General features: G+C 47.0%; 1 protein-coding gene across 4 annotated transcripts in view; it reads right to left on the bottom strand.

Moving 5' to 3' along the window:
• Positions 1-26685, bottom strand: part of CACNA2D3 (calcium voltage-gated channel auxiliary subunit alpha2delta 3) — a 3251448-nt gene that overhangs the window by 2060325 nt on the left and 1164438 nt on the right. For all 4 annotated transcript variants that reach the window (XM_069643639.1, XM_069643642.1, XM_069643640.1 and 1 more), the window contains one exon: positions 13356-13518. In XM_069643639.1, coding sequence (XP_069499740.1) covers positions 13356-13518 — 163 coding nt within the window. The remainder of the gene's footprint in view (positions 1-13355; positions 13519-26685) is intronic.

Raw genomic sequence — 26685 nt, 5'->3', positions numbered from 1 at the left:
AGTGAGGGACAGGTTAGCACAGTTTGTCAGTCCAGCCATTTTAAACTTTGTGTCTTGTGAAAAATACTTCTGGTTCTTCCTGTGTCTTTGCGTGCACTGGTGGTGGCCTCTTTGATTTTAAGAGCATTGGACCATTGCAATGCCCTCTATGTAGCTCAACCAGCCTATATTTTGGACCAGCTACAGATACTGCAAAACACAGGTAGGCATAGTCTCCATTGGCTTCCAGTGGCTTAGCGTGTTGAGTAGTTCATCATTAATTTTATGGTCTGCGGCCTGTTTACCTGCAGCAAAAATGCTGCCGGTATGTACCGGTACATCCGCTTTGCTGCCTCTTGGATTTTTGGATTTCTGTGCCTAGAACTTGCAGAGCCCGATTTGGTGGCAGAGCTTTCTCAGTCGCAGCTGCTCAGTTATGGAAAATTATAATCTCTCTTTGGGCTTAGACTCCACTGCCCTGACTACTTGTACCAACACTTGTTCCAGTTATTCTCAGTTAATTCATTTATATGCTGGCACTTCTAGGCTTCAGTAAATGCAGTTATGGAACACGCTTCCTCTGAAACTGCGAAGCATGCCAGATCACCTAGCCTTTTGCCATCATTTTAAAACTTTTTTATTCCAGTAAGTGTAATTTTCGACTCATAATATTTGTCTCACTGGATTTCTTTAGTGCCTTGATGCCTTTGGGTATATGTTGCACTTTATAAGATCACCTAACATAACAACATAACATAATATATCACGTGGTTTTCTCTGACATGGCAAGGGATGGCATCAAAGAAAGGTTTTACAAATGCATGTCAAGTGAGGCTCAATAATAAATACATTGGATTTGCATATAACTTTATATTCTAAAATGATTCTACTCTAAACATAGTGGATTGTTAGTTTCTAGCGTAGGCTTGTTTATAAAATACAGGCTGTGATATTGCATATCTTTTTCTACAGGTTTGGGATTATTTGTATTTTTTTTAACAGAAAATCTTCCATTCATTTAAAGTGACACACAAACATGACAACTTAAGTTTGTGATTCTACATGAAACAACAATGTACTGCTTCTGGGAATTACAAATCTGCTTAATATAGATTCATTTCTTTTCTGCAAAATGGTATTTGGTAATATGATATTTGATATTTCTGTTGATATTAATTTCTTGGGAATAATATGGACACACGAATGTCCTTCCCTTTGTGCTTTAAGTACATGACTTAATTAAGTATTTCCCTTTTCATGGTTTCCACAGAACAGGAAGTTGAACAACCTCTTGAAAAATGTGAAATGCATACCATTTGGGCATAAAATATCCATGTGAAAATGCAAGAATTAATGTAACCATGAGTTTAGTTTCAAAGGGTATAAAGTGCCCAGCGCAATTACTAGTTTAAATAAACTTGCCCAAATATTCATTTACTTCCCAGGCCCTCAGTTTGGTTCGTAGCCAGGTAATGGAGCACTGTAAAAGAATGTCAGTTGTTATCAGGGATTCTAAGGGAGAGGTAGCCTCGACTCAATCTGTCCTGTATTTGCGTTGTTCTAACCCTCGCAAGTCATCACAACAAATCATAGTGCCAGAAACATACACAAGTAGGGAATTAAGGGCTCAATTGATTTTGTTCTAGAAAGTGTTGCTTTAGTTCCACACATGAGACAAAGCCTGAACAAGGAATAAAAAAGGCGGAATGTGTATGCATTAAGTGGACACGTGTGCCTTCACAGATGTTTTACCACATCTATGTTTTTTGTATAGGTACTTTTTTGATTGTGGTGCGGGCTTCTTTCAAGAGTGTAAGTGCCGAGCTACAAATATGAGTAGCACATACGGGAAGCACACATTAATACAATGCCGTAGACTGTGTCAATATTACGTGCTTATATCACAGATGTACCTAATAAGTAGTGTTCTGGCAATTAACATTGTAAGCTAGAGATGTTCGAATAAGGGTGACTTCTTTGTTCTATTGAGTTGTAGAACCCATGACAACCCCCCTTTCGGGTCACTCTCTGTGGTAAGTCTAGAGTGTATAGGTGACTGAGATATTTGCAAATGGCAGTAAAACGTTAACATTACTATAATATACACGTAAAAATACCAACAACAAAACGGTAGATTAGTACAATGGCAAAACTGCAAGACAAACCTGTGAAGAACTGGGAAAACTAATGAATGGAACAAATAAATGGCAAAGTATACACGTTAACATTGAAAGGAATAGATGACGGCAAAAAGAGACTAATACATCATTTTAAACACACACAGACACACATCTCCTATATTTGACTAGCACCCCACGCTATCTCCCACTAACTATCCTTTACATTGCTAACTTCCCTACACTGCCTAGTATATTTTGAAACTTCTGTGACCAAATTACAGAAACGTTGCACTGATGGAATTGCATTTCTATACGGTTTTAGCACTAGGGCAAACATTGCTCCAGTTAAAAAAAAAGTACATTCTTTCTATGCATTATTCTTTCTATTCGTTTTTTCAACCGGGCTAAGTTTGTCCTAGTGCTAACACCACTCCAATCTGCACTTGCACTGGTGCAACGTTTCTGTAATCCGGCCCCTGATTGTGTAATTAAACATCTCCAGGAATTGTAATGGATCTGTCCAGCTCCCAGGAACATTTGCGAGATTCAAGGTTAAGGGTCGAGTGCAGGGACAAGTGGTTCTGTTCAAATTCACATAGAGAAGTTTAAGGAACATCAGATCTATTTGGTTCAGCAGGACAATTGGTAATAGTGTGCTGTCGACTATGCATATTGCAGCACTGATTTCATTGCAAATAAGTGTTTGGTCCACTCTGCTGCATCGTACCGTGTAACAAAATAAATGGAACAATTTATGATGGACTATGTGTAATGCACTAAGTAAAAGTACATTTAATTACAATTTAAGTGAAACGACGCATGATGGACCCTAGCTAATTGAACACATGATAATAAATAGATGGTGTGCCAAATGAATTCTTATTACAATCTGTGATGATGCTTGCTTTCATTTAGTAATGCTTCTTAGATGGTAAAATACTAAGCCACTATATGTCGTTAATTGATTTTTACTATATCAGGTGTGAAAAGTCCATCGATTTCTAAAAATAGAAACATTCATGCTCAAATATTAGGAAACTGACAAGAAATTGTAAACTGACAGCCTTATCTAATTCAGTAATTCCAAGGAAACAGTCATGAGGAAAAAGATATAGGCAGGATGCCTGCACTGTTGCTGAGTAAAATTGTTGCCGCAGTTCTGGAAAGTACATATAAGAATGTTTTAGAGTACCAAGGAATGTAAAATAGCATTGATGGCCACATCATGGCTTTCAGGCACTATTGCAGAGGACGCATATTATATGTGAGGTGGATCAGTTATCGTACTTATCATTGACCAAACAACAACGCAGTCCTCAAGTACAGCACTAAGAGACATAGAGCAATGATCATGTGATCTTGTTTGTGAAGAAAGCAGTCCTCGGACAATGCATTATTTTATTTTTGGAACTCTAAAAGCAGAATTGGTGTACAGAAAAAAAGACGCTTGAGACTGCGTATAGACATAAACTTAGGACTCTGCAATATCTACTTTGGTGTTGGATTGGAGTACGTTTGCACAAAGACATTTAGTTAATCTTTGTTCTCTATTTAATTAAATATAGGAGTGTGTGCAAGTTATGTGTTTAGCCTTTTGAAGCAGCTCTTTCACCAAATAGGAAGAACATGACAGTCGGATTCCCTGATCAAAAGGTACATTTCACGGCAAATAAACAACATCTGAAATTCCTGTGGTGGAATACCAATCAATCCTTTCAATAACTTCTTTTTTTAAACTGGATTTTTTTTAAACTAGGCATCATATCATTACTTTAGGACTTTACAAGTACAGGATATTATTGCTAACTAAACAAAATAAGCAGATAGGCGGATAAGTACAATTACCCCAACTTGCCACACCCTTTTGTTTCCCGCTGGCTTGTTCTTCTATTATGGAGAGACTATGCAAATCTTCACTCGGATGGCCCTAGACGCCCCATCTAACTGATCAACAGTTACTCATTGACATTAACCGGCTTTCCTGAAGAACAGTAAGGCTCGTAAAGACACTTGTTCTCCCCTCTGTTATGCCAAGTAATCTGCTTAGTGATTGTTTGAGCTGTTTGAGTGTTTACTCATATTCACATGTCTCTAGGCCAATTACTTTGTTGTATGATTGTTTAGCTTGGCCCGTCTAACTAACAGCCCACACTGAGACTTGAACTTCTTGCCTTCCACCTACCCATCTCCTCCCCCTCTGAAAACAATGCACAGCCTAGAGCCTGTATTACTGCAGAGTTACCTGAACCGCAGCGACACATGCTGTGTTACCGCACAGAACCCCTTCACCACCCTGCGCACCACAGGCCCACTGCAATTAGGATCAACAGCTTGACTTGCGTAACTTTCAAGTAGAAGCCTTGGCACGTACCACGCACCACAAAAGAAATAGGCAGCCCGTCTTCAACGCTACTTCACCCACCAGCTGCAAGGTCAGCCATGACAGCCTAATGAAGCAAAATAACCACGTGGTATCCACCACATGACACCTCAGTGCTGCGTTACCTGCTCCTACCCACATAGGCCCCACGCCCAACCATGCTGTTGCCATTAGACCCCCCTACCAACGCCAGAGATCACATATTGTAGGCAAGTGGTCACTCTCCCAAAACTACATGCTAGCCTCAGAAAAACGTGCAATTTACAAGGAGGCACACCCTACTTCTCCTTCATGGGTACCATTACCAAAGCCGCACATCTAGACCAGAGCACCACTAATAGACACAAATCTGCTCATGCTCCACCGATAATAGGTGAGCCATGCATTACACCTACCGCGCCCTCCATTTTAGGCGCAGCTGCAAATGACTCTCCTATTGTGCAGGAAACTCATTGCACCAGGCCTGCTACATATCAGAAGACGGTATGACGTTCTTTCATCGTCAGGCATGTCAAAGCCTGCAGTTTAAACGTGTTTGACAGTTCATCACATTTTTTTGGGGGGGGCTGGGAAAGGGTAGTTAAGTAGTTGGGGTGTTGGGTATAGTTAAAAATAGGAGCAGGAGGGGGGATTCGACGAACTGTCAAACACGTTTAAATTGCAGGCTCTGAAATGCCTGACGATGAAATGACATGGAACCATCGGAAGACACTCTTCTCCCACACGCCCAACCTCTATGTCCCAACGCCGTTAGCGTCAGACCTTGCCACCAGAACCATACCACCACACAATGACTCACTTGGCCCATACACTACCAACACTACACACACACACACACTCCTCTTCTATGCACCCTCATCAATGCACGCTCCATCCCAGCTCACTCCACTGAGATATGGGACCTCCTCACCACTCATAAACTAGACCTGCTGGTGGTCACAGAAACGTGGCTCAATGAAGCCTATGGGCACGCCATTGCTTTAGCTCTACCCAAAGGATATACCATCTTTCGGCAGGACCGTCAACTAGTGAAAGGGGGGTAGAACTTATGACAAAATAATCTTTGCAGATCAGACAGATTCACTTTCCCATGGAAAACAACCCTGACATGTTGTTCGTCAAACTTTCCCTATCTCACAATTGCACCTTCACAATCTACGTCATTTACCTACCCCCTGGCCCTTGAGCCGACTTCCACGAAAACCTACTACACCTCATTGGCAACAACTTAAAACCAGCTTTTTAAATCCTTTTATCCTCAGCGTTCTCAACTTGGGCTTTAAAGACCCTAAAGACAAGCAGGTAGTTACCCTTGCCAAAGCAATACACCCCATGGACATCTCACACATATACAACAGCCCCACTCACTCTAAGAGCCGAATTATTGACTGGATTGCGGACCACAACTGCTCTGTCACCATCAGCACTAACAATCCATGCACCTGGACAGACCACCACGCTATTCTCTTCTCCAACCCTAAGCCCCGCAAAACAAATTCCACAACACGCAATCCACCTCTACCATTCTCCTTTGCTAGGAGCTCATGCAAATTAACCCAAGAGAACCTCGCACCCTACCTAGATTCGCCCGTCTTCAAATCTTCATTCCCCAACGACCCAATGGGGCTAGCACAAAGCTACATTGGCACACTCAAGGTGGCAGTGGAGGTCATTGCTCCACTATCGCTTAAAAAAGCCAAAGCTGTAAGATATACAAACTCTTGGTACACAGTTGAGCTCAGGGAATTATGGGCCCTGAAGCGCACAGTGCTTTCCAAATGGCATTCAAACCCTCAGGAATCCACAAAAAAAATAATTCAACTTGATAGCTACACAATACAAAAAAGCCATCATCACAGCCAAATCCAACTCCTTTAACACCAGAATCTCCAATGCAAAATCTGAATCCAAAGTGATGTTCGCTATTTTCAGGGAACTAGTGATGCCAGCGCCCATCACCCAAAACATCTCTAAAGATTAATCCTGGTGTTCCAGCATGCAAACGGCCATGATCAATAAGATAACCCTTCTAAAAATAAAGTCCTATCTAGCCAAAAGCCCTCTTCCTCGCCACCTCCCAACTCGCCTCTTACCAACATTCATACTGTGGCCAACCCAGGCTTCACCTTTAAAGACGTCACAGAACTTGAAGTGCTCACACTCCTCAAACACATCAAACCATCCAATTGCAAAGCAGACATTTGTCCAGTCAATATTATTAAAGATTGCGCAACCACACCAGGCCCATTCATCACCGCTTTCATAAATGCCGTGTTCGCAACAGGTATGGTTCCCCTTTGCGTCAAAGAAGCCTGGGTACGACTGCTCCCAAAAACAACTCCCTAAACCCCTCCTCCACCAACAACTACCGTCCCATCACCGCAGTGCTATTCCTTTTAAAAATCCTGGACAAAGCAGCTTACATGCATATCCAACACTTCCTGGAAACTAATGGCATCCTGGGTAAGTGTCAATCGGGCTTCCGCACAGGTCATGGAACAGATATTGCCCTTCTAGATTTAAAAAATGAACTATGTGAAATTATCGATGGAGGGAAACCAGCTCTACTCCTCCGTCTCGATTTATCTGCAGCCTTTGACCTTGTGGAACATAAGACCCTCTGCAAACACCTCTCTACCGCAGCTCAGTTCTCACCTAAAGCCACCTCCTGGATCTCCTCCTTTCTAGAAGGGAGAGCCATGAAAGTGTTGCAGAGCCTGCAGGGCTCATGCGTTGCTCGTACCCTCAACAATATTTTCATAAGGCCACACTTTGATGCGTAAGCAAAGCATACACAAACTATGCCGACGACACTCAGGTCATCATCCCTCTCACCGGCATGTATGAAGCAGACTCCAAAACACTTGATGCGGTTTACGCCACAATCCAGGCCTGGATGGCAGATAGTGGACTATGTTTAAACAGTGACAAAACTGAAATTCTTCTGGTTGGTCTTAAGGAAACTCTAAACGAACTCAACTCGCAATACACCTCTTTCACTGTCGACAACACACAGATTCTGGTTTTGAAAGCCATCAAGACACTTGACACTTGGCATCTACCTGGGCTCCACACTCTCCATGTCTCGAAAGTAAACACTATTGCATCCTCAGCAGCATTCTCCACTAAGCTTATCAATGCGGTCAAACCATTCCTTTTGACACAAAACTGTCTTGACATTGCTAGAGCCACAATATTATATAATATGATATGGTATTTACAACGCGCCTATGCTAAACAAGTGTGATGCCAGTAGGGCATCACACTTGTTTAGCATATATGGGGCCTCATTCCGAGTATGGCGGTAAGGGATAGCGGCCACCGCTAACGAGAGCGGTGGCGGTAATCCCTTACCGCCATACTCCGAGTTCCCTTAGCGCCATGGTGCTTTTAACACCTGCTTTTAGCAGGCGTTAAATACCATGGCGCTAAGGGACCTTGATGTTAATTACGCCACCGTAATTTACGGTGGCGTAATTGACGCCTTCCCCACTCCCATTATGCCCTATGGGGCAAGAATGGGAATGGGGAAGGGTAAATGGGGATTGGGGAATTACCGCCCCGCCAACCTTGGAATGGGGCGGTAATTCCGCCAACCACCAAGGCGCTGCCGGTCCGGGTACGGCGTCAACCAAGGCGTTAATAGCGCCATTGGTTAGCGCCGTACTCGGAATGAGGCCCATTGACTTTGAACCCAGATGCCCATGAAGTAGGGGTTTCCCACCTTTGGGTTTTGGGATTTATAACACACCTATACACATGTTTTTTAAGGTGTGACGAGGCAAGGGAAGGGAAATAGAGGGAAGACAGAGACAGCAAACCTACTAGGCTAGGTGACATTGAGATTGGGCAAGTGAAGGGGAGGGGGGAGGGAAAAAGTGCGGGGGGAAAGGGAGAGGGGGAAGTGCAGTATATAGGAAACAGTAAAATTAATAAAATAATAATAAATACATAAAAGTTCAGCAAGCTGGTGGCAAGTGCCTGGGTAAGTGCAGACATCAGGTGTCAAGTGCTGGTAGGGACTGTAGGGGTACTGAAACAGTCCCTGAGTGAATGGTTGCCAGGGGGGCAGTGCAGGTGTGCAACTTTTGGGGAAGGGACCTGGGCCCGAGTTCTGGAGTAGCCAGTTTACCAGTGTGGTTTCAGATCAAGTCAGAAGATCCGCAGGGGAGAGGAGGTGAGAAAGCAGAAGCAAAGAGGAAGGTCTTGAGGTGCTTCTGGAACCGGAGATGGTTCTCCTCAAGTTTCAGAGAGGCCAGGAGGCTGTTCCAGAGGGAGGCCCCAACAGAAGAAAGATATCTACCACCAACTTGCAACTTGGAGAAGCGACTAACCCTGAGGGAGTTGGAGGTGGGTGAACGAAGAGCTCGAGAAGGAAGATATTTAGGAAGAGAGAGTTGAAGGTATTGAGGTCCCAGGCCACAGAAGACCTTGTGGACAATGCAGAGGGTTCTGAACTTAATCCTCGCCGCCACTGGGAGCCAGTGCAGAGATTTAAGTCCTGGAGAGATACGATCCCTGGGCTTGAGGTGAAGGACAAGTATTGCAGTTCTGTTTTGGATGAGCTGTAGAGGGCGGAGAGTATAGGTAGCCAGATTTAGAAAGAAGGCTGTTGCAGTAGTCCAGCCTAGAGAGAACCAGAGCTCTGGAGACAGTGAGCTACTGGGGGAAGGAGTGGAAAGGAAGAATACCTCTGAGGTGGTGTAGCTAGTCATGTGACTTCTTAGAGATGTCAGAGATATGAGGAGAGAATAAAAGTGTGGAGTCGAAGGTGACCCTGAGGTTTTTAGCCTCACAGGTGGGAGCAGGAAGAGGACCAAGAGAGACCTGCCAGAGAGTGACAGGAAAGGAGGGAGCAGGTGTGCCGATGAGGAGAATCTCGGTCTTATTGGCATTATGGCAGAGATCATCGGTGGCACACCACTGCTGGATGGCGGACAGTCAGAGATGAGAGAAGGAAAAAAAGGTGGCCGAAGGGAGCCTGAACATTTGTTTAATCTCATCCTCATAGCATGGAAAGTTGGGGGGGGAGGGCAGAGAGCTGCAATCTGGTGGGAAAGAAGTTCCAGGTATTGGTTGAAAAGCCAGGGAGAGAGGTTAGACTCCTGGGGAACACCACAGGTAGAGATAGAGGAGAGGAAGGTCCCAAGTTGGACCTGTAAGGGCCGATTGGAGAGGAAGGAGGTCAGCCAAGCCAGGGCCTGATCGGTGATACCCAGGTTACCATGGAGATGGATGTCATGGTTCACAGTGTCAAAGGCAGAAGAGAGATCAAGTAAGATGAGGACACAGGGGGTGTTGGAGTCAAGGTTGGAGAGGAGGTCTTCACGGATGTTCAAGAGCGCAGTTTCTGTGCTTCTAGCAGCTCTGAAGCCAGACTGATGCTCATGGAGACAACCAACAGATTCAGAGTGTAGATGAAGCTGGGAGATGGCCAGCTTTTCCAGGAGTTTGCCCAGGAAAGGGGTGATGGATATTGGACAATAGTTAGCCGGGCAGGAAGGTTCACCAGAGGGTTTCTTAAGAAGAGGGTGCATAAGGGAGTGCTTCAGGGGGGAGGAGAAGACTCCAGTGGCAAATGAGTGGTTACAGAAATCAGCCAGAGCAGGAGCCTTGAAGTCCATGTGGTCTTTGATGGTTTTGGAGGAACAGGGGTGAACCTGTTTTGACGAGACCTTCATAGATCAGACATGTCTAGAAACCTCATCTGAGCAGAATAGGAGAAAGGCAGAGAAGGAGGGAGGGGATGTAGCTGCAGAAGGGCCAGAGGAAGAGCAGGGAGTGGAGGGAGGAGGGGAGAGGAAGAGAGAGAGGACAGGATGTCCTGAGTTTTAGAGATGAAATGAGAAGCCAGGGCCGAACAGAGGGCCTGGGAGGGGACAGAAGAGGAAGAGACTGCAGCAGGATTGGCCAGCTCCTTGCAAATTTTAAAGGGTTTGGCCAAGTTGTTAGATGCAACGGACATGTGGGCTTGGATGTGGGCTCTCTTCTTGGTGCAGACAGAGAGCCGGCATTGCCCTAGGAGCAGGCGGGAGGCCAGTTTGTCACTGGAAGGCACTTGCTTTTCAGGGTGACAAGGTATGAGTTATACCACGATTGCACTTGGTTTTGGTCTTCAAGCGGATCCTCATGACAGGGGCAAGAAAATCGAGAGTGTCAGATATAGCAGAGTGGAGCATAGAAAGGGCTGTGTCAGGGTTTGAGTCAGCCAAGGGGGGGAAGGGGAGAAAGTGGCGGTGAAAGTCTCAACTGACACTCGCTTCATAGGTCAGATAACCAAGAAGGTAGGTGACAGTGCAGGAATTGGCTTGGCCTGAGGTAGGTCAGCAACCAGGGGAGGAAACAGTGGGGATCAGAGCACCACTGTAGGTTGGGGAGTGGAGAGTGTGTGGACCTAGGTATTAGTGAGCAGTCATTCCTTGAAAACAAAGGTGGTGAACTCTTTAGTGAACTGTAGAAGTGAGGGGGCGATTTGATGTTGATGGGGAGGAGGTTTCAGAGTCGTGGGATATAGAGGGAGATGGCCTGTCTTCTGGTCCTTTCCTTCCTGAACCGGCATACATCAGTTCTGCACATGTGCTTACTTCTGGTGGACCATAGGCTTTCAGAGATGCTTATTTTGTCAGTGAGGTAGCTTTCAGACCTCATGGTGACAGCCGTGTATATGATGCAGCAGGATTTGTAGATGATACAGGATTGAAGCGGTAGCTAGTGCAATTCGATGAGGGTCAAGGGTGATGTGATCGAATTTGCAGACTCCTTTGATGAATAATGCTGCAGCATGGAGCATACATTTCAACGGACGCAGAAGAGAAAGTTGGTACGAAGCTGTTTATTTCTTCCTTGCTATGTGCTGTTTGAAGGAGCAGTGTTTGTTGATGCAAAGCCAAGTGACTTGGAGTGGGAAGCCCTTGAGGTGCATAGCTGAGAGCTATGTCTGGATCTCAGGGTGTTCAGCGACCAATATTCAACAACACTGCATTGATTTGTCTCTGAATTTGGTTGTATGCATGCTCTGGAGAGGCACTGGCAATTATTTGTATATTTGACATAGCTGTTGCATGTCTGTTGTGTCCAAAGGCTTAATTAGCCTCACTGACCATCTTTAATCCAGGTGCCAGTCATGCCCATCTCACTATGCTCCACTTTGATTGCTTGTGGCTCCTCTGCATCTTCAATGGCTAATGCCAGGCTGGCCTCATCTGTGTTTTATATGTTACTGTTAGATTGGTGAGTGCCCTGCTGACATATGGGATGCCACATATCCGGAATCCACTTTCCACATGTCTGTGCCCCACCTCCCAGTCCTTACGTCTGTTTCACATCTCTCCACAAGGGTTCCTCTATGTATACACAACCCAGTTGTAGTCTAATATTCTCTGCTATTTTTCTTGGTTTTACTCCTGATCTTGGGGGATAGATTTTGTCTAGGATCCCCACTGATACATGGGTCCACACAAAGAGAGTGCCCCAGCGGCAGGGTCTCCGAGCCTTGCCCATGTGTTTAGTTGATAGTGCCACCGTGGTGATCTTGCTAGGAATTAGCCCACGTTCCACTTTCCTCTTACACATTGAAATATAGGTATTTGGGAAAATAACACGTATGCCTTGCCATATTCCACACCTTTAGATTGTACACATTAGCAAATCATGCTGGAAGAGTTTGACTCTGCAACTGGCACCCAGTACTGGCTCACTGTCCCTGGGAGACATGTACTGGTATGACAACTCTCCTGGATGACAGAGCTCCTCAATGCCTTGCGATTGTGTCAGGTACCTGAAGTAAGTGAAGTTCTTCATGAGACCATAGAAAATATTGTTTCAGCTGATCATGAATTTATCAAAAAAATCTCATAAATAATTAGGTGTTGCTGTTGCGAGTAGGGTAAGCATCATAACATCTTGTTACTATGTAGGGCACATTGCATCGAAATAGTGAAGTACACGCACGCACCGCTTTTTCATGGGTCATAAATAAAAGAAACATGTATATTTCTTCAGAGACATGGATACAATTGAGGCGTCATTTCATTAAAGTCTCCATTATTTTAAGGGTAGCTTATTTTGCTTTGGCCATTTTTATTTGTGTACTCACATGCAAAGTTGCTCTTCCAGCTCATTGCTTGGAGACTGGGCAAGGTTAGTCTAGAAATTACAATGGCCCTCATTACGACCCTGGCGGAGAACCATGGTGCAATTTGCACCATGGTCCATGGCGCAAAGCTGCCAACTCCGCCATGGGGGTTGGCGGACTTACCGCCCCATTCCGACCTTGGCGGGGCGGTAAGTCCCCAATCCCCATTTACCCTTCCCCATTCCCATTTTTGCCCCATAGGGCATAATGGGAGTGGGGAAGGCGTTAATTACGCCACCGTAAATTACGGTGGCGTAATTAACAACAAGTCCCGTAGCGCCATGGATTTTTCCGCCCGGAAAAAGCAGGCGAAAAAAGCACCATGGCGCTACGGGAACTCGTAGTAAGGCGGAAAGGTACGCCATGCATTACGCCGGCGTAAACCCCTTTCCGCAAGGGTCGTAATGAGGGCCAATGAAGGAGGAATATTTGGGATTTTTAAGGAAAACACAAACTACCTAAAATATCATTCAAAGTACATGATGTATTCAATGGATTCTAAAATGTTGCCGACATAGAGTGTTCAGCCGAACAGGGAAGGAAGGAAAGCTGTTGTAAAAATGTACATCTGTACTGCCAGGGAGGGTTTTTACAGCATGGCTTTGATGCTTTGTAAAGGAGTGATTAAAGCTAAATATCAACATGTGAAATTATTTTGGAACTAATGTTTGCACGTGCATTGTCACTGTGGGAATACAACATTTGAAATAAGAATCATTTCGAATAAAGATTATCTGCTTACCTTTGTTGTACATATTGGTTGGCACTTGGACATCACTCAAGCTTATATTTACTGGCAAATTGTTAAAATGATCATTTGGTAGCAACAAAAATTCCTTCCCCAGTTCTAAGTAGTTTCCATCTTCATCACGCTCGTTGATTAAAACAGCATTGAAGTATTCATACTAGAAAGCAAATACATTGTATAAGTATAATATATTAATGACACCTTCAAGTTAAATTAATCAGTGCAATACAATGTCAAACAGTAACATTCAAATCAGGAGGCTATACAAGGACCAGGGGTGATCAAATGTGGCACAGAAGGAGGATTGCCAGCACCAACCACATTCCGGTGTAAAGTATAATTTAAGAAAAGAAGCAGAACTGTCTGAAGTGCAACTGCATGGCTTCTAAGTCTGTCTTCAGTGAAGATCACCTCTATCACCATAAAAAAGCAGTGATCTTTGCACCTACCTGTACGAGCAGGCGCATGCCCTATGGAAATGTCAGGGCTCTTGGGTTCCTGTGCGATTGCAGACTAAAGTTCCCACAGCTGGATTTCTTTGGTAGAGTTCTAAGACACTCCACTAAGGGTAGGCAAATTCGAATGCCCTTAGGTGGAGCAGAAAACGTCCCCCCACCACAAAATTGGCAGCAATTATGTGCTACCATGGTGGTGGGTCTACTTTTACACGTGATTCCTAGTTAAGCAAATTGAAATTTCTGCTGTACATGAAATATAGTAATTAAGGGCACCCTCCTGAATGTGCATGCACTTGAATATCACTTGGAGGTTTGCTATTTACCCCCTTCTGTCGTATGCAAGTGCAGAGACGACGTAGCAAATTATGTAATGTGTTGATGTAATGGGCAAAATATTTTTGGAAATACATTTTGAAATACAGCTACTGATACGCACACTGAATATGTATGATACATTTACTAAGTGTGCCCAGCACATCATACACTCCCTCTCTCTATTTCTCTGTGCTCTCTTTCTCCTGATGGCTCCCTCCCTCTCTGACTCCCCTTCTCTTTTGATGTCTCCTGCTGTAGCATTCATAAGTGGTTCGGCAGCACAGAATATTCCGAAGAGTAATTCAGTTTCCGCCATATTTTGCCAGTAGAGGAATTAGCGTCACATTTACAGCACCGCATCATTCTGAGATTGAAGGTGAAGTGGAGAATGTACCTCCATCTTGTAGTTTATGGGATATCTGCCACAATTCTCATGGAGGTCTAGGGACTCCATAAGTGCGGATTAACACTGCTTTACAACGCTTTGTAAACTGGCAGTAAATCCTTCAGACTGAGCGAATGAAATGGTAATCAAGTTCAACACTAACGGGGCAATTCATAGAATTTAGCGCACAAGTGGCGCACGCGGCTGGCGCACAGTGTGCGCGTGCGAATCCCTGCGCCAGCCGCGTGCGCTAAAATCCATTTCCGCGCACAGCGTATTCATGGATTCCAGCTACCAAAACCAGCCGTGGCGCACAGTGGCGCAGCGACCCTGCAGCAGCGCCAGTTACGCCCCCAAGAACGCCTCTCGTGCAAGGAAAAGCCATCAAAATCCCAATCCAGCGCAAAGGGCTGCGCTAACCCTGTACCAGCATGGCAAGCGGGCTACGTGTATCACTGGGGTGTGCGGGAAGTACCTCACGTCATTTCAGCTGGGTACGTGTATTTCAGGGGTGCGCTGGAAGTTCCACACGCGAATGTCCTGGTTACGTGTATTTCGGGGTGCGCGGGAAGTTTCACAAGCGATATCAGCAGGGTACGTGTATTTCAGGGGTGCGCTGGAACTTCCACACGCGAATGTCCTGGCTACGTGTATCTTGGGGTGCGCGGGAAGTTTCACACGTGATATCAGCAGGGTACGTGTATTCCAGGGGTGCGCTGGAACTTCCACACGCGAATGTCCTGGCTACGTGTATCTTGGGGTGCACGGGAAGTTTCACACGCGATATCAGCAGGGTACGTGTATATCAGGGGTGCGCGGGAAGTTCCACACGCGAATGTCCTGGGTACGTATATCTCGGGTGCGTGGGAAGTTTCACACGCGACATCAGCAGGGTACGTGTATATCAGGGGTGTGCAGGAAGTTCCACACGCGAATGTCCTGGGTACGTGTATTTCGGGGTGCGCGGGAAGTTTCACACGCGACATCAGCAGGGTACGTGTATATCAGGAGTGCGCGGTAAGTTCCACACGCGAATCTCCTGGCTACGTGTATTTCGGGGTGCGCGGGAAGTTTCACACGCGACATCAGCAGGGTACGTGTATATCAGGGGTGCACGGTAAATTCCACACACGAATGTCCTGGCTACGTGTATTACGGGGTGCGTGGGAAGTTTCACACGCAACATCAGCAGGGTACGTGTATATCAGGGGTGCGCGGGAAGTTTCACACGCGAATGTCCTGGCTACGTGTATTTCGGGGTGCGCGTGAAGTTTCACACGCGAATGTCTTGGCTACGTGTATCTTAGGGTGCGCGGGAAGTTTCACACGCGACATCAACAGGGTACGTGTATTTCGGGGTGCGCTGGACGTTTCACACGCAAATTTCCTGGCTATGTGTATCTTGGGGTGCGCGGGAAGTTTCACACGCAACATCAGCAGGGTACGTGTATTTCAGGGGTTCCGTGGAGTACTACATGTGAATTGGCCGTGTGGGTCCTCCCAGGTGTTCGCTCCACAACCTCCACGGCCCCTGCAGGCAGCCCACACCACGGAGGACTAGCCTGCACCCCCACTCGTCCCCCTGCACTCCCACCCCCCAGCACTGTGAGGCACCCTCCACCAGGCCCCAACTCATGTTCCCCTGGGTGTCCAGACATTTGGTCGACCTAAAACTGGTCGAATGACATTTGGTCGACGCAATTTGGTCGAAAACCAAATGGTCGAAATTTTTTTTTTAATTATATATTTATTTTTCGGGTTTTCGTTTTTACAAAAATGGGTTTTTAGAAAAAAAAGGGGGTCGGGGTGGAGACCCCCCCAAAAAAAAAAAAAAAAAGGGTGAAAATAAAAAAATAAAAAATTCGACCATTTGGTTTTCGACCAAATTGGTTCGACCATTTGTCTGGTCGACCAATTTTTTTCGACCAAATGTCTGGTAACCGTTCCCCTGCACCCCACCCCCCAGCGCTGTGGGGCACCTGCCAGCAGGCCCCTACTCATGTCCAACTCATGTTCCCCTGCACCCCCACCACCCAGCACTGTGGGGCACCTGCCAGCAGGCCCCCACTCATGTCCAACTCATGTTCCCCTGCACCCCCACCCCCCAGCACTGTGGTGCACCCTCCACCAGGCCCCAACTCATGTTCCCCTGCACCCCCACCCCCCAGCACTGTGGGGCACCCTCCACCAGGCCCCAATTCATGTTCCCCAGCCAACATGTCATCACAATCTAGATCCCTGGCCCCTATGGTCAGCCTCCAAATGCAAAACACCCACCCGAGTATTGCATCCACCCACTTAGAAATGGCAATAACATGATAGAACACCAATTGCAAGTTTGGAAACAAACACATGTCCCTCACATACACCCAATGGGTGTCAGTGAATCTCAAAACCCATATCATGATATGCAAGAAATCAATGAGATGATACTACACATTGAAGTTTGATCAAAAAATATGTATTAAAGGAAACATGAATTGAATCAAAAATAAACAAACAGAAATGGGAATCTAAAAAAATAAAAAGAAGCATGTCCGTGAAAAAATGCAAAATCAAAAATCATAATCCAAAGGAATGGTGTCCAAAGTCACAGTCCACAAAAGAAAATCCAATGGGAAATTATAATTGAAAGCCATGGGTAAATTGTAAAATTAAAAGAAAATCCAACAGTGAACTATGTACAGATGAACAAGCCAGGGTCCATGATCCCAACAAAAGAAATGAAACCTATTTAACAACACTACCTAATAAAACAAAAACTATATACAAAAATGTGGCCCATTGTCCAAAAGGTCCAAAAAAAATGCAAAAACAAAGGAAACCTAACACTAACTACATAACTATTTACAAGGGCAGCGGGCTAGTCCAACGGCTCACTGGATGTTGTCATGGGCCAGGGCATCATCGAACTCCTGTTCAATGGCTTGGAGGCGGGCATGTTCCCTGGCCCTGAGGTCTCGCAGGGATAAAGCAGTGTCCAGCTCCAACTCCCTGCGAATACCCTTGAGGCACACAGCCTGCCTCAGCGCCCTCCGCATGGAGTTCTCCGCCCTGACCATTGTGAGCCGTTCCTCCTCTGCCCGCTGCCGCTCCGCACCTATCTGCTGGCCCAACCGCTCCCACACGGAAGCCACTCCCATTCCAGGGTTCTCCTGCCCTCCGGCCAATGCCTGCACCCCTGATGTTGATTGCCCCGAGCCATGATGCCTCCCACGTCGATCCTGCCGCTGCCTCAGACGCAACTGCCTGTGCCAGTACGACGGCATCCAGGCTGATGGAATCCACCAACGCCGTTGTGCACGTGCCCAGCCCGATGATGCCGTCACATCCTCCATCTGCTGGGTTCCAGTTGCTGGTGTGTGCACCCCTGCTGGACCTCCGACTCCCGACTGTGGCAGGGATGGGATCCCCACCGAGCTGGCTGCATTGGTCGGGGCAGGTCCACAGGGGGCCGGAAGACGGCATGGAGAACGACTGGTGCATAGTCTCCACAGAGGAGGAGAGGGTCACCAGATTGGCCGACACATGTAGGAAACCCCCGACCATGGCCGATCCCAACTGGGCCACGTTGGCACGGTGCTCTTCGTGATGACGTGCATGCTCCTCCCGGGAAGCACGCACCTCATCACGAATTGCACCTGTGCGCAACGCGACACCAATCAGGACCTTCTCCATACGGCCAGGGGTCCCCTCGTCCGCAGGTGGAGGGGAGTCAGATGACATGGACATCCCCCCCACCTGCGGACGGGCCTGGGATGGGGCATCCCTGCTGGTGCATGGTGGTGCAGTCACAGTGTCAGGGACAGTGACCTGCACAGGCCCGTCCACGGCGACCTATGCTGCCTCCTGCCCCTGCCCCTGGACTGCAACACTTGCACCAGCAGGGATGCCCCCACCAGGCCCCATGTGTGCCTCAGTAGCGGCCTCCTCCTCCTCTGCGGAAACCACCAACCTGGATGGCTCCACCCCGTCTTCCGCCGTTGCAAGCCCCTGTGGGGGCTCACCCACCCCTTCCGCTGCAGCCGTGGGGGCATCCCCGCCGCTTTGCTCCACAGCACCGTCTCCGCCCTCTTCTTCACCTGGCGCTGTGTAGAGGGAGACATAGAACACAAGCATCAGGGTACTGTACAATGGTCCCCTAGACAGGAAGCAATAGCAGATGAGTGGAACTGTCAAAGATCACTTCCATCATGTCCCTCCACAACACATGGGTCAGTGCAGGTAAAACACATGCGGTAACAGGCATGGTGCATGCTATGGACATTAGCATACATGTCCAAGGGATTCTTGAAACATACAATGTTGTTTTGGAACTCATGCATCATGGGCCATGCCTATCACATGCACACACTTCACCCTAGTTTCATCCATCTGGCCTTGTACACCACAGACACAGTGGATACAAGGATGACTAGGCTGCATCAGTGAACCTGAACATTGCGACAGACATGTGTCATGCATCCCTGGCATTCACAAGTCACAGACGTGCAGGTCAGACACACAGACATGGACAGCATACATGTACATGGCATCAGAACCCATCCCTCACCCCCACCCATGTCCAGGAGCAGAGACTGGCATGCTTTCATGTGGCCATTCCGCATAGGGCAACCCATGTTGCATTTGCACACATGCACCAACCGTGTGGTTCACACATTACTGGTCTCACATGCATGACGTCCCTGCACACACACATGCATACATGGCCTATGTCACACATACAGGCAAGTATCAGACAACCAGCACACTGCGACATGCCCTGTCTCACACAGCAATGCTTGGCCACTTACCGCTCAACTCCAGACGGGTCTGCCTCTCAAGGATCTTGACGTGGAGCGCTGGGCCTACGCGTTGCAGGACCCTCATCTGGATGGTACTCATGCGGCCCCGGCTCCCCTGCACGAGGCGCTGGGCCTTCAAGAGAGTCCTGGACCTGCAGTCATCCCAGCGCTTCTTGACATGTTGGTAGTCGCGGACTGCCACCCCCTCCGCGTTGATGGCAGTCACGATGTCCGTCCAGATCCGAGTGCGTCCTTCCTTGTTGGCGCGCTTACTTCCGAAGAGGTCATCATACTGCCCCAGGACTTGCTCCACCAGGACACCAACTTCTGTGGCAGTGAAGCTGGTGCCCCTCTGCCTCTCTGGCCGGGGGTTGCCAGTGGTACCAGATGTTGCAGTGCCCGACATGGCAACCCCAGAGGCAGGAGTGGGTGGGCAACTGGGTCCTGGGGCTGGGCTGTGGAGCGATGGTATCCCAGTCGGGAGTCTTCTGTTCCAGCAGGGGTGGACACAGCAAATGGACCCCTGCAGATGGCTGATGTGCAGGCACCAAATGGCAGGGCACGGTGGGAGCAGGCAGGCAGGCCGGCAGCAGCAGATGGCTTGTGGGAGGCTGCTCGGGGCTCTGGGGGGCAGTAATTCGGCCTTTTGGGCAGGAGCATGGTCTTCCGTGTGCTTACGCGTGGCCAGCTTGATACGGAGTGATTTGGCACGTGAAAATCTTGCACGTCTGCGTGTAAATCGAGGAAACGCCCTTAGCGCGTAAGCGCGTCAGCACGCATACGTGATTTCATTGGACCAAAGGCCCTTAGCGCATAAGCGCGTCAGCACGCATATGCGATTTCATTGGACCAAAGGCCCTTAGTGCGTAAGCGCGTCTGTGACGTTTCGCGCACGGGCGTTTCCCTGGCAGGGCTTGTAGATCCCACGTGCCTTTACATTGCTCTGTACGTGCTTTTCGTGGGGTGCGGTGCGTGTGTTTTCCAGCCGTTGGGGTTCACACGCTATTACTTCACAGCGGGTGTTGGCTACGCGTTCTTCTACATGCAAGGCAGACGGTGAGTGGTAGCCCGCTACCCCAGGCCCGATCGCGTGAAAAACTTCACGCGAACCCCCGTAATACACGTAGCCCGCTCCCCCAGGCCCGATCGCGTGAAAAACTTCACGCGAACCCCTGTAATACACGTAGCCCGCTCCCCCAGGCCCAATCACGTGAAAAACTTCACGCGAACCCCCGTAATACACGTATCCCGCTCCCCCAGGCCCGATCGCGTGAAAAACTTCACGCGAACCCCCGTAATACACGTAGCCCGCTCCCCCAGGCCCTAGGCAAATAGCAGTATGGGACATTCATCATTGCTGTATATTGGCGCTTTTGTGATGCGCAGGGACGCTACCGCCTGCCTTCTTGAGGCGGACATGTTTAGGCCTGTGCGTGTCTTTGGCCGTGCGCGGCTTTGCCCTATTCGATTCCATGAATACGTGTGGTTCGCGTGCGTGTGGGCGTTCCGTCTGCTTCCCAGCAGTACATCCCAGTTACGCCCTTATTTTCACGCGTTGTTCCCCATTCCGCGCGTTACGCCCCGTGTTCCGCCCCCTTTTTGGTGTGTACGCCGAGGTTGTGCGCTTTCACTGTGCGCGTCGCGCACGCCGTTCGGGATGTTTCAGTGACGTGTGCACCATGCACGGGTTTGGCGCACATCCCGAGGAAAACACGCGCAGGGACTTCCATGAATCGCACGTGTGCGTGTGCACCTGTTTTTTCGCACTTGCGCCTGCTTGCGCATAGATTTTCGGCGCACTTTTGTTCCATGAATCGGCCCCTGTGTCTGTTAGTTCATTGTGGAATTACTTCCAAACTCGTAATGTTTCCTATATTTCCCCCTCCCTCCTTCTCTCTCTTTCTCTTTCTGGTTCCCCACTCAGTCTCTCCCTGAGAGAGAGTCTAGTTTTTCAAGTAAAGCAACCACAGCCATTTCTGAGAGAGATACCTTCAAGGAGGGGAAAGTAGTGCTGTGTTGTTTTGTGTTTAAAACTAGAATGTGAGCTACAATGACAAGCGCATCCCCGCGGTTCCATGTGATAATATCCCCGCAAAAATATAGCGATACAAAAATATCGCCATATTTTTGCAGCGATATTGAGCCATTGACCCTGCAGGGGACACCACCATACCCCCTGCATTATTTTTAAATGTGCGGGGACACCCTCACAATCCCTGCTCCCACAAATTATCCCCACCAAAAATATCGCCTATGACGACCAGACGGCCATATGTAGAGTGATATTTTTGGTGGGGGTAATTTACCCATCGCTGCACCGGGAACTGTGATACTCCACCTCTGAAAAATTGGGCCTTAAAAGCAGGGTTAATAAAGGTGAGGGATGTTGAAAACATCAATAAAAATAGCAGGTTCAAAGGGCTCAAACCCGCAATGTAGTACTCGGAGCTTTGCAGGAGGGTAGCACATGATTTCACACCAGTGGGGAACCCTTGTCCATAGTAGAATAGCATGTAAGAAAGACAACACAGCAGGGACAGATAGCATGAGAACACATAGTGCATGGGTGGTGCCACTAAAACATGTCCAGTCAATCACTGATGTGAAATTCTGGCGGCCCCCTTTGACAGGTAAGCAGCCCCAATGACAATAACGTTTCATATTTCAGAGGTGCTCTGAATGCGACTTTGCTTCTAGGATGATGTCAGGATCCTGTCTGTACTACTACAAGTGATGGTTGGGATGCTGTGCCATATTTTCAGAAATTACTGTTGGTACCAAGAACACCCCAGTGAATTATTTCTTCTTAGCATCTTTGAAATGTCTTTGGAATGTAAGAACAAATCTTCATCACAAATAAATCTTACGTTTTTATGTCAAAAATAATTTCTTTCGATTAAATAATTTAAATGTGTGTGGTCTGTTATCAACATATTGGCACTGCTAGTAGACCTCAATGCACTCATTTAATCTTCCAGTTGTGAGTGTTATAACATTACTAACCATATTGAATTATGTTAAAATGATGTGGCTTCTCATAATATTGGTACACATATACAGTTTGGCTAGTGGCATTTGGGATGTTGCTGTTAACCAGTGCTCTACTGCGTGCAGATAGAAGAATTCATTTCGATTATGTTTACTTTGAATTCGTTGTTTGTTAATTCATCCTGTATTGTTAAATGTGATATTTCAACCACTGTTACAATCCCAAAAAGTATCCACCTTTTCAATGTTTTTCTGGGGAGGAGTTTTGTGTGGCCTTCGTGGCAATTTAGAGGTAATTCGTACTATATTGTTTAGAAAACCCTTTTACCAACGCATTGGTTAGAAAAGCAATTTTTTCAAGTGTTCTCATTAGCCTAAATGCTGAGGTTCAGACCCTAAGCTGCTAACCGCGAACCTATTGGTCCCATGGTGTGGGTGTCTTATTCTCCTTTAACACAGCCTAATGTGTTCTACATCGAGGATCAAAGATGATCCCAGGAAGTGGAGGTACCTTATTTGCACCAGCTCAATATTCAGGTTGTTTGCCTTTCAAAGATATACTGGGTCAAGGTGACCACTTTTGGGGCTCATACCTAAAGCTAATGCTTGAGTAAGTTTAACTTGTGACAAAGGACTCATCTGTGCCAATGTGGGACAGTGGCGTAGGCTAAACCACAATCTCAGGAGTGTTAATCATTTCTTCTCAATAAATGCATTTAACACTTTTTAAATTATTTTATCATTTGTACTGAATTCAGATAAATGTATTTAACAGCATCCCTAAAATCATTAGTCTGAGGATGTCATGGATTGTTCCAACAGAAGGGATGCATGCCAATACATATCCATGCCATTTGCATATTTATATACGGATAGGTCATGATTCACAAAGATGGTATTGCTAGTAACTCTTTCTCTTGACTTACTCCTGCAGAGAGACTATTGGATCCACCAAGAATATATAGGTATTAACTTTGACTTAGGCCTGGTAAAGAAAGAATGAGTATGCCAGAGGTGCGTCCGAGTTACTATAGGTACCTCTTTGTGATTTGGTTCCAGAGAGTGCCGTTTCTTATTAAAATTATAAGTATTTTCTTAATCCACCCCCTTCTCAAGGTTTTTCTTGGGAAAGGCTTCTTGAAATATCCTCATTCTCTTTGCACAATACTGAATAACAGGCTCATCAACCTAGGCATCAAAGACTCTGCCCTTAATTGCATCACCACCTTTATTTCCAATTGCTCAAAAATCATTCTCCTTCCACCTTTCTCCTCTGCCCACTGCCCAGTCACAAAAGGGGTGCTGTAAGGAGCCTCCCTTTCACCAGACCTTTTAAACCTCTAACTAGGTCCACTGCCAGCACACATCCGCTAACACACCAATACCTGCTACAACTACGCCAATGATACATAGATAATTTTAAAAATCCCCACCTCCCAACCTCGTCTTTTGTCTCTCAGAGATCGACCATTAGATGACTATCAACCACCTAACCATCAACCAGGGCAAATCAGAGCTCCTAATATGTGTCAAAACTTTTCTGATCCCCGATGCTGTGGCCGGCTGCTCATGGGGACCCACCTGCCACCTTCACGTCAGTCAAAAATATTGGATGCAACATGGACGCAGACCTATCCCTCTCCAAGCACATCAACTCTGTATCCCAAACCTACCACTTCCACCTACGTATCTTAAAACTAACCTATCCTTAATGCTTACCTTAAAGAGTCTCCTCAATACTGGCCATTATCATCTCCAGCTTGGACTACGCCAACTCTATCTTAGCGTCCCTGCACGCAAACTCAGGAAACTTCAACATAGTCAAAACACAGCAGTCAGACTGCTCCTTGCCCTCTCGCCCAGAGAACACTTCACCCCTACATTCAGAATTGTGTACTGTCTCCCAGTTAGCCTAAGAGCAACTTTCAAAGCCATGTGCACCACACACCGTGCCCTCCATAAAACGCAACCCGAGTTACTTCAGAACAAATCATCCACTACCAGCCCCCCAGAAACCTCTGATCAAGCTCAGCTCTCCTCTTAGCTATTTCATTGCACCAGTCCATCAGAGTTGGCAGCTTGGCTTTCTCTATCCTTGCACCCACCACCAGGAACAATCTACACTTGCACATCCGCAGCACAATACCTCCTTCAAAAAAGCCCTCAAAACATGGCTACTTAATACATTATTCTGAAAACCCCCTTCACCTTCAAATCCTGATTATATGAACAGTCTCCTGAGGTGGTGCTGGCTGCAATCGTGGCATCACTGACCTTCTAACACCTGAGGGTGCCTGCGTTGTTCGCGGCGGCCCAGATCGCACACACTATCATACACCTATCATGACCCTGCTTTCCCTAAAACACCTATGGCATAATCACACCTCTCATATATGTAGTAATGTCATAAGGTTGATTAATGACTGCACCAGGCATCTATGGAAAACCGGCAAATCGTAACAATAGGGGTAGAAGCACAGTGGTGTGATAGAACCACCTCCAACACATTCACAATTGTACAGATTGAGATGCATTGTATGGATATCATGGGAATGTGGGCCACCATGGCCATATCCTGAACAAGGAGGCCAGGTGGAGTCCCCTGTGCAACACCACGAGAGTAATCAAGAACCAGCTCAGCACAGATCTGGAAGGACTGGGGGATGGGCAGGTATTGTGCAAATATGAACCCAGCCCTTGGTAATGGCACCTCCTTAAAATGATCAGTAAGCATTTGATATCTAGGTAGACTCACTACCTGACCCTCCTAGAAGAATCTAGAAGCACAACCTGTGTGCCTGCTGTGACAAACTGTTGGAGCATAGACTGTCCCGTGTCTAATCATTTATTTCACTGCCGAAAGAACCAACAGAAGAAGATGGAGTGCGAGCAGAGTGGAGCAGTCTCGCAGTGTCCCTGGAGAGTCTGTCTATTATCTCTATTCTACTGAAGGAGGAGCAATTCTTTAAACATCATCCGGCTCACAGAGGGAGACGCAGAGTGTGAGCAGAGTGGAGCAGTCTCACAGTCTGTGCAGCTGTGTGGCTGAGGTGCCGGGAGACGAAGAAGGATTGAGAGACTTTGACAACTGCAACTGCTACTCCATTTTTACTTTTCGCCAGTGAATTTTGGAGCTTGGAGACTACCAGAGCCAATCACATCCTATCTCTTCTCTACATCTGGCGGCAACCTTGCGCCCAGCGCCCTGGTCCCCCGTACCCTGCATTTATCTTCTGACACCCTAATAAAATACAAACCCTTTGGCATTGAGACTGACATTCACACGCTGTATGGAAGAGGAAGCAGGTGATGCGCTATGCCATCTAAGCAGCCTTGTACACAAAGGCAGGAGCGGACAAGTGATGAAGTGTTGTCTTTGGCTTTAGCCACCAGCACCGGATACTCCCCCCATAAACTCTCCAACGTTCTCTCGACCGGGGAACTGGAACATTGAGTTAATGCAAGGGATGTTTTAAGGAGAGAAAAACATAAATGCCAAGCTCACAAAGGAGCCTGGCAGATATCCTGAGACCCTTGATCACTGCCCAGGAGTGTTTAATGAAGCATTCAATGACGTGGAATTGGCATTCTCTAGATACACTCATCTCAACCAACCACCTTCCACTAACTCCCTTAATAGCAAAGACCAAAAACTGGGTGAAGAGTCACCCCATGTGGAAAAAAGCTACATGGACCTGGGGGAGATTTCAGGTGGAGGGCCTAGAACAAGGCATAGTACATTTTTGTTGGGGGAAACATCTAGGGAAGTGGTAACTACCCTGCTACCTCCCCTGTCTAATTCCGACCAGACAGGAGGTCCTTGAGGCCACGAAGATGCCAGAATGAGCTACTGTTGGGCTAAAAACCTCCTTATGGCATGACATGTCTGAATATGAAATGGATCCGGCCTATTTGGAGGACATATTTACATGTCCTGAGTCCCCAGATTATGCAATATCAACTCTCTGAGAAGGGAGCAAACTCCATTCTGCCATAGTCAAAAACTCACGTGAGACAGGGCAGTTATAAAGATCACAGTGGAAGGGCAGAGAAGGCATAGCAATATTTACAATCGACTGCCCACGACACTGGTCCAACCAACATCAGTCTAGATTGGGAATACTTGCTCGAAAGTATGAACAAAACACTGTGGTATAAAGATAAGTCCCTCTCGACACGGTTAGAAGTGACCATAACCCTGTTAAGAAATGCAGAGGTGTAGGGATCGAGTTTTGGAGATACATACAGATATTCCGATGGATATTCCAAATTCCATGGTGACCTTTGCAGAGAGTGCTAAGTACGCAAGTACCTGTTTCTTCATCTTCTTCAGACTGTGGATAGCTGGATGGCTCCATGCACAGCCAAAATATGACATTCAGGAGTCATCACCT

The sequence above is a fragment of the Ambystoma mexicanum genome, chromosome 2p (genome assembly GCF_040938575.1).
Source record: "Ambystoma mexicanum isolate Mex_15411 chromosome 2p, UKY_AmexF1_1, whole genome shotgun sequence".
Classification (NCBI taxonomy): Eukaryota; Metazoa; Chordata; class Amphibia; order Caudata; family Ambystomatidae; genus Ambystoma; species Ambystoma mexicanum.
Note: the sequence above shows the minus strand (reverse complement) of the source record. Positions and strands in the feature narration are given on the sequence as shown.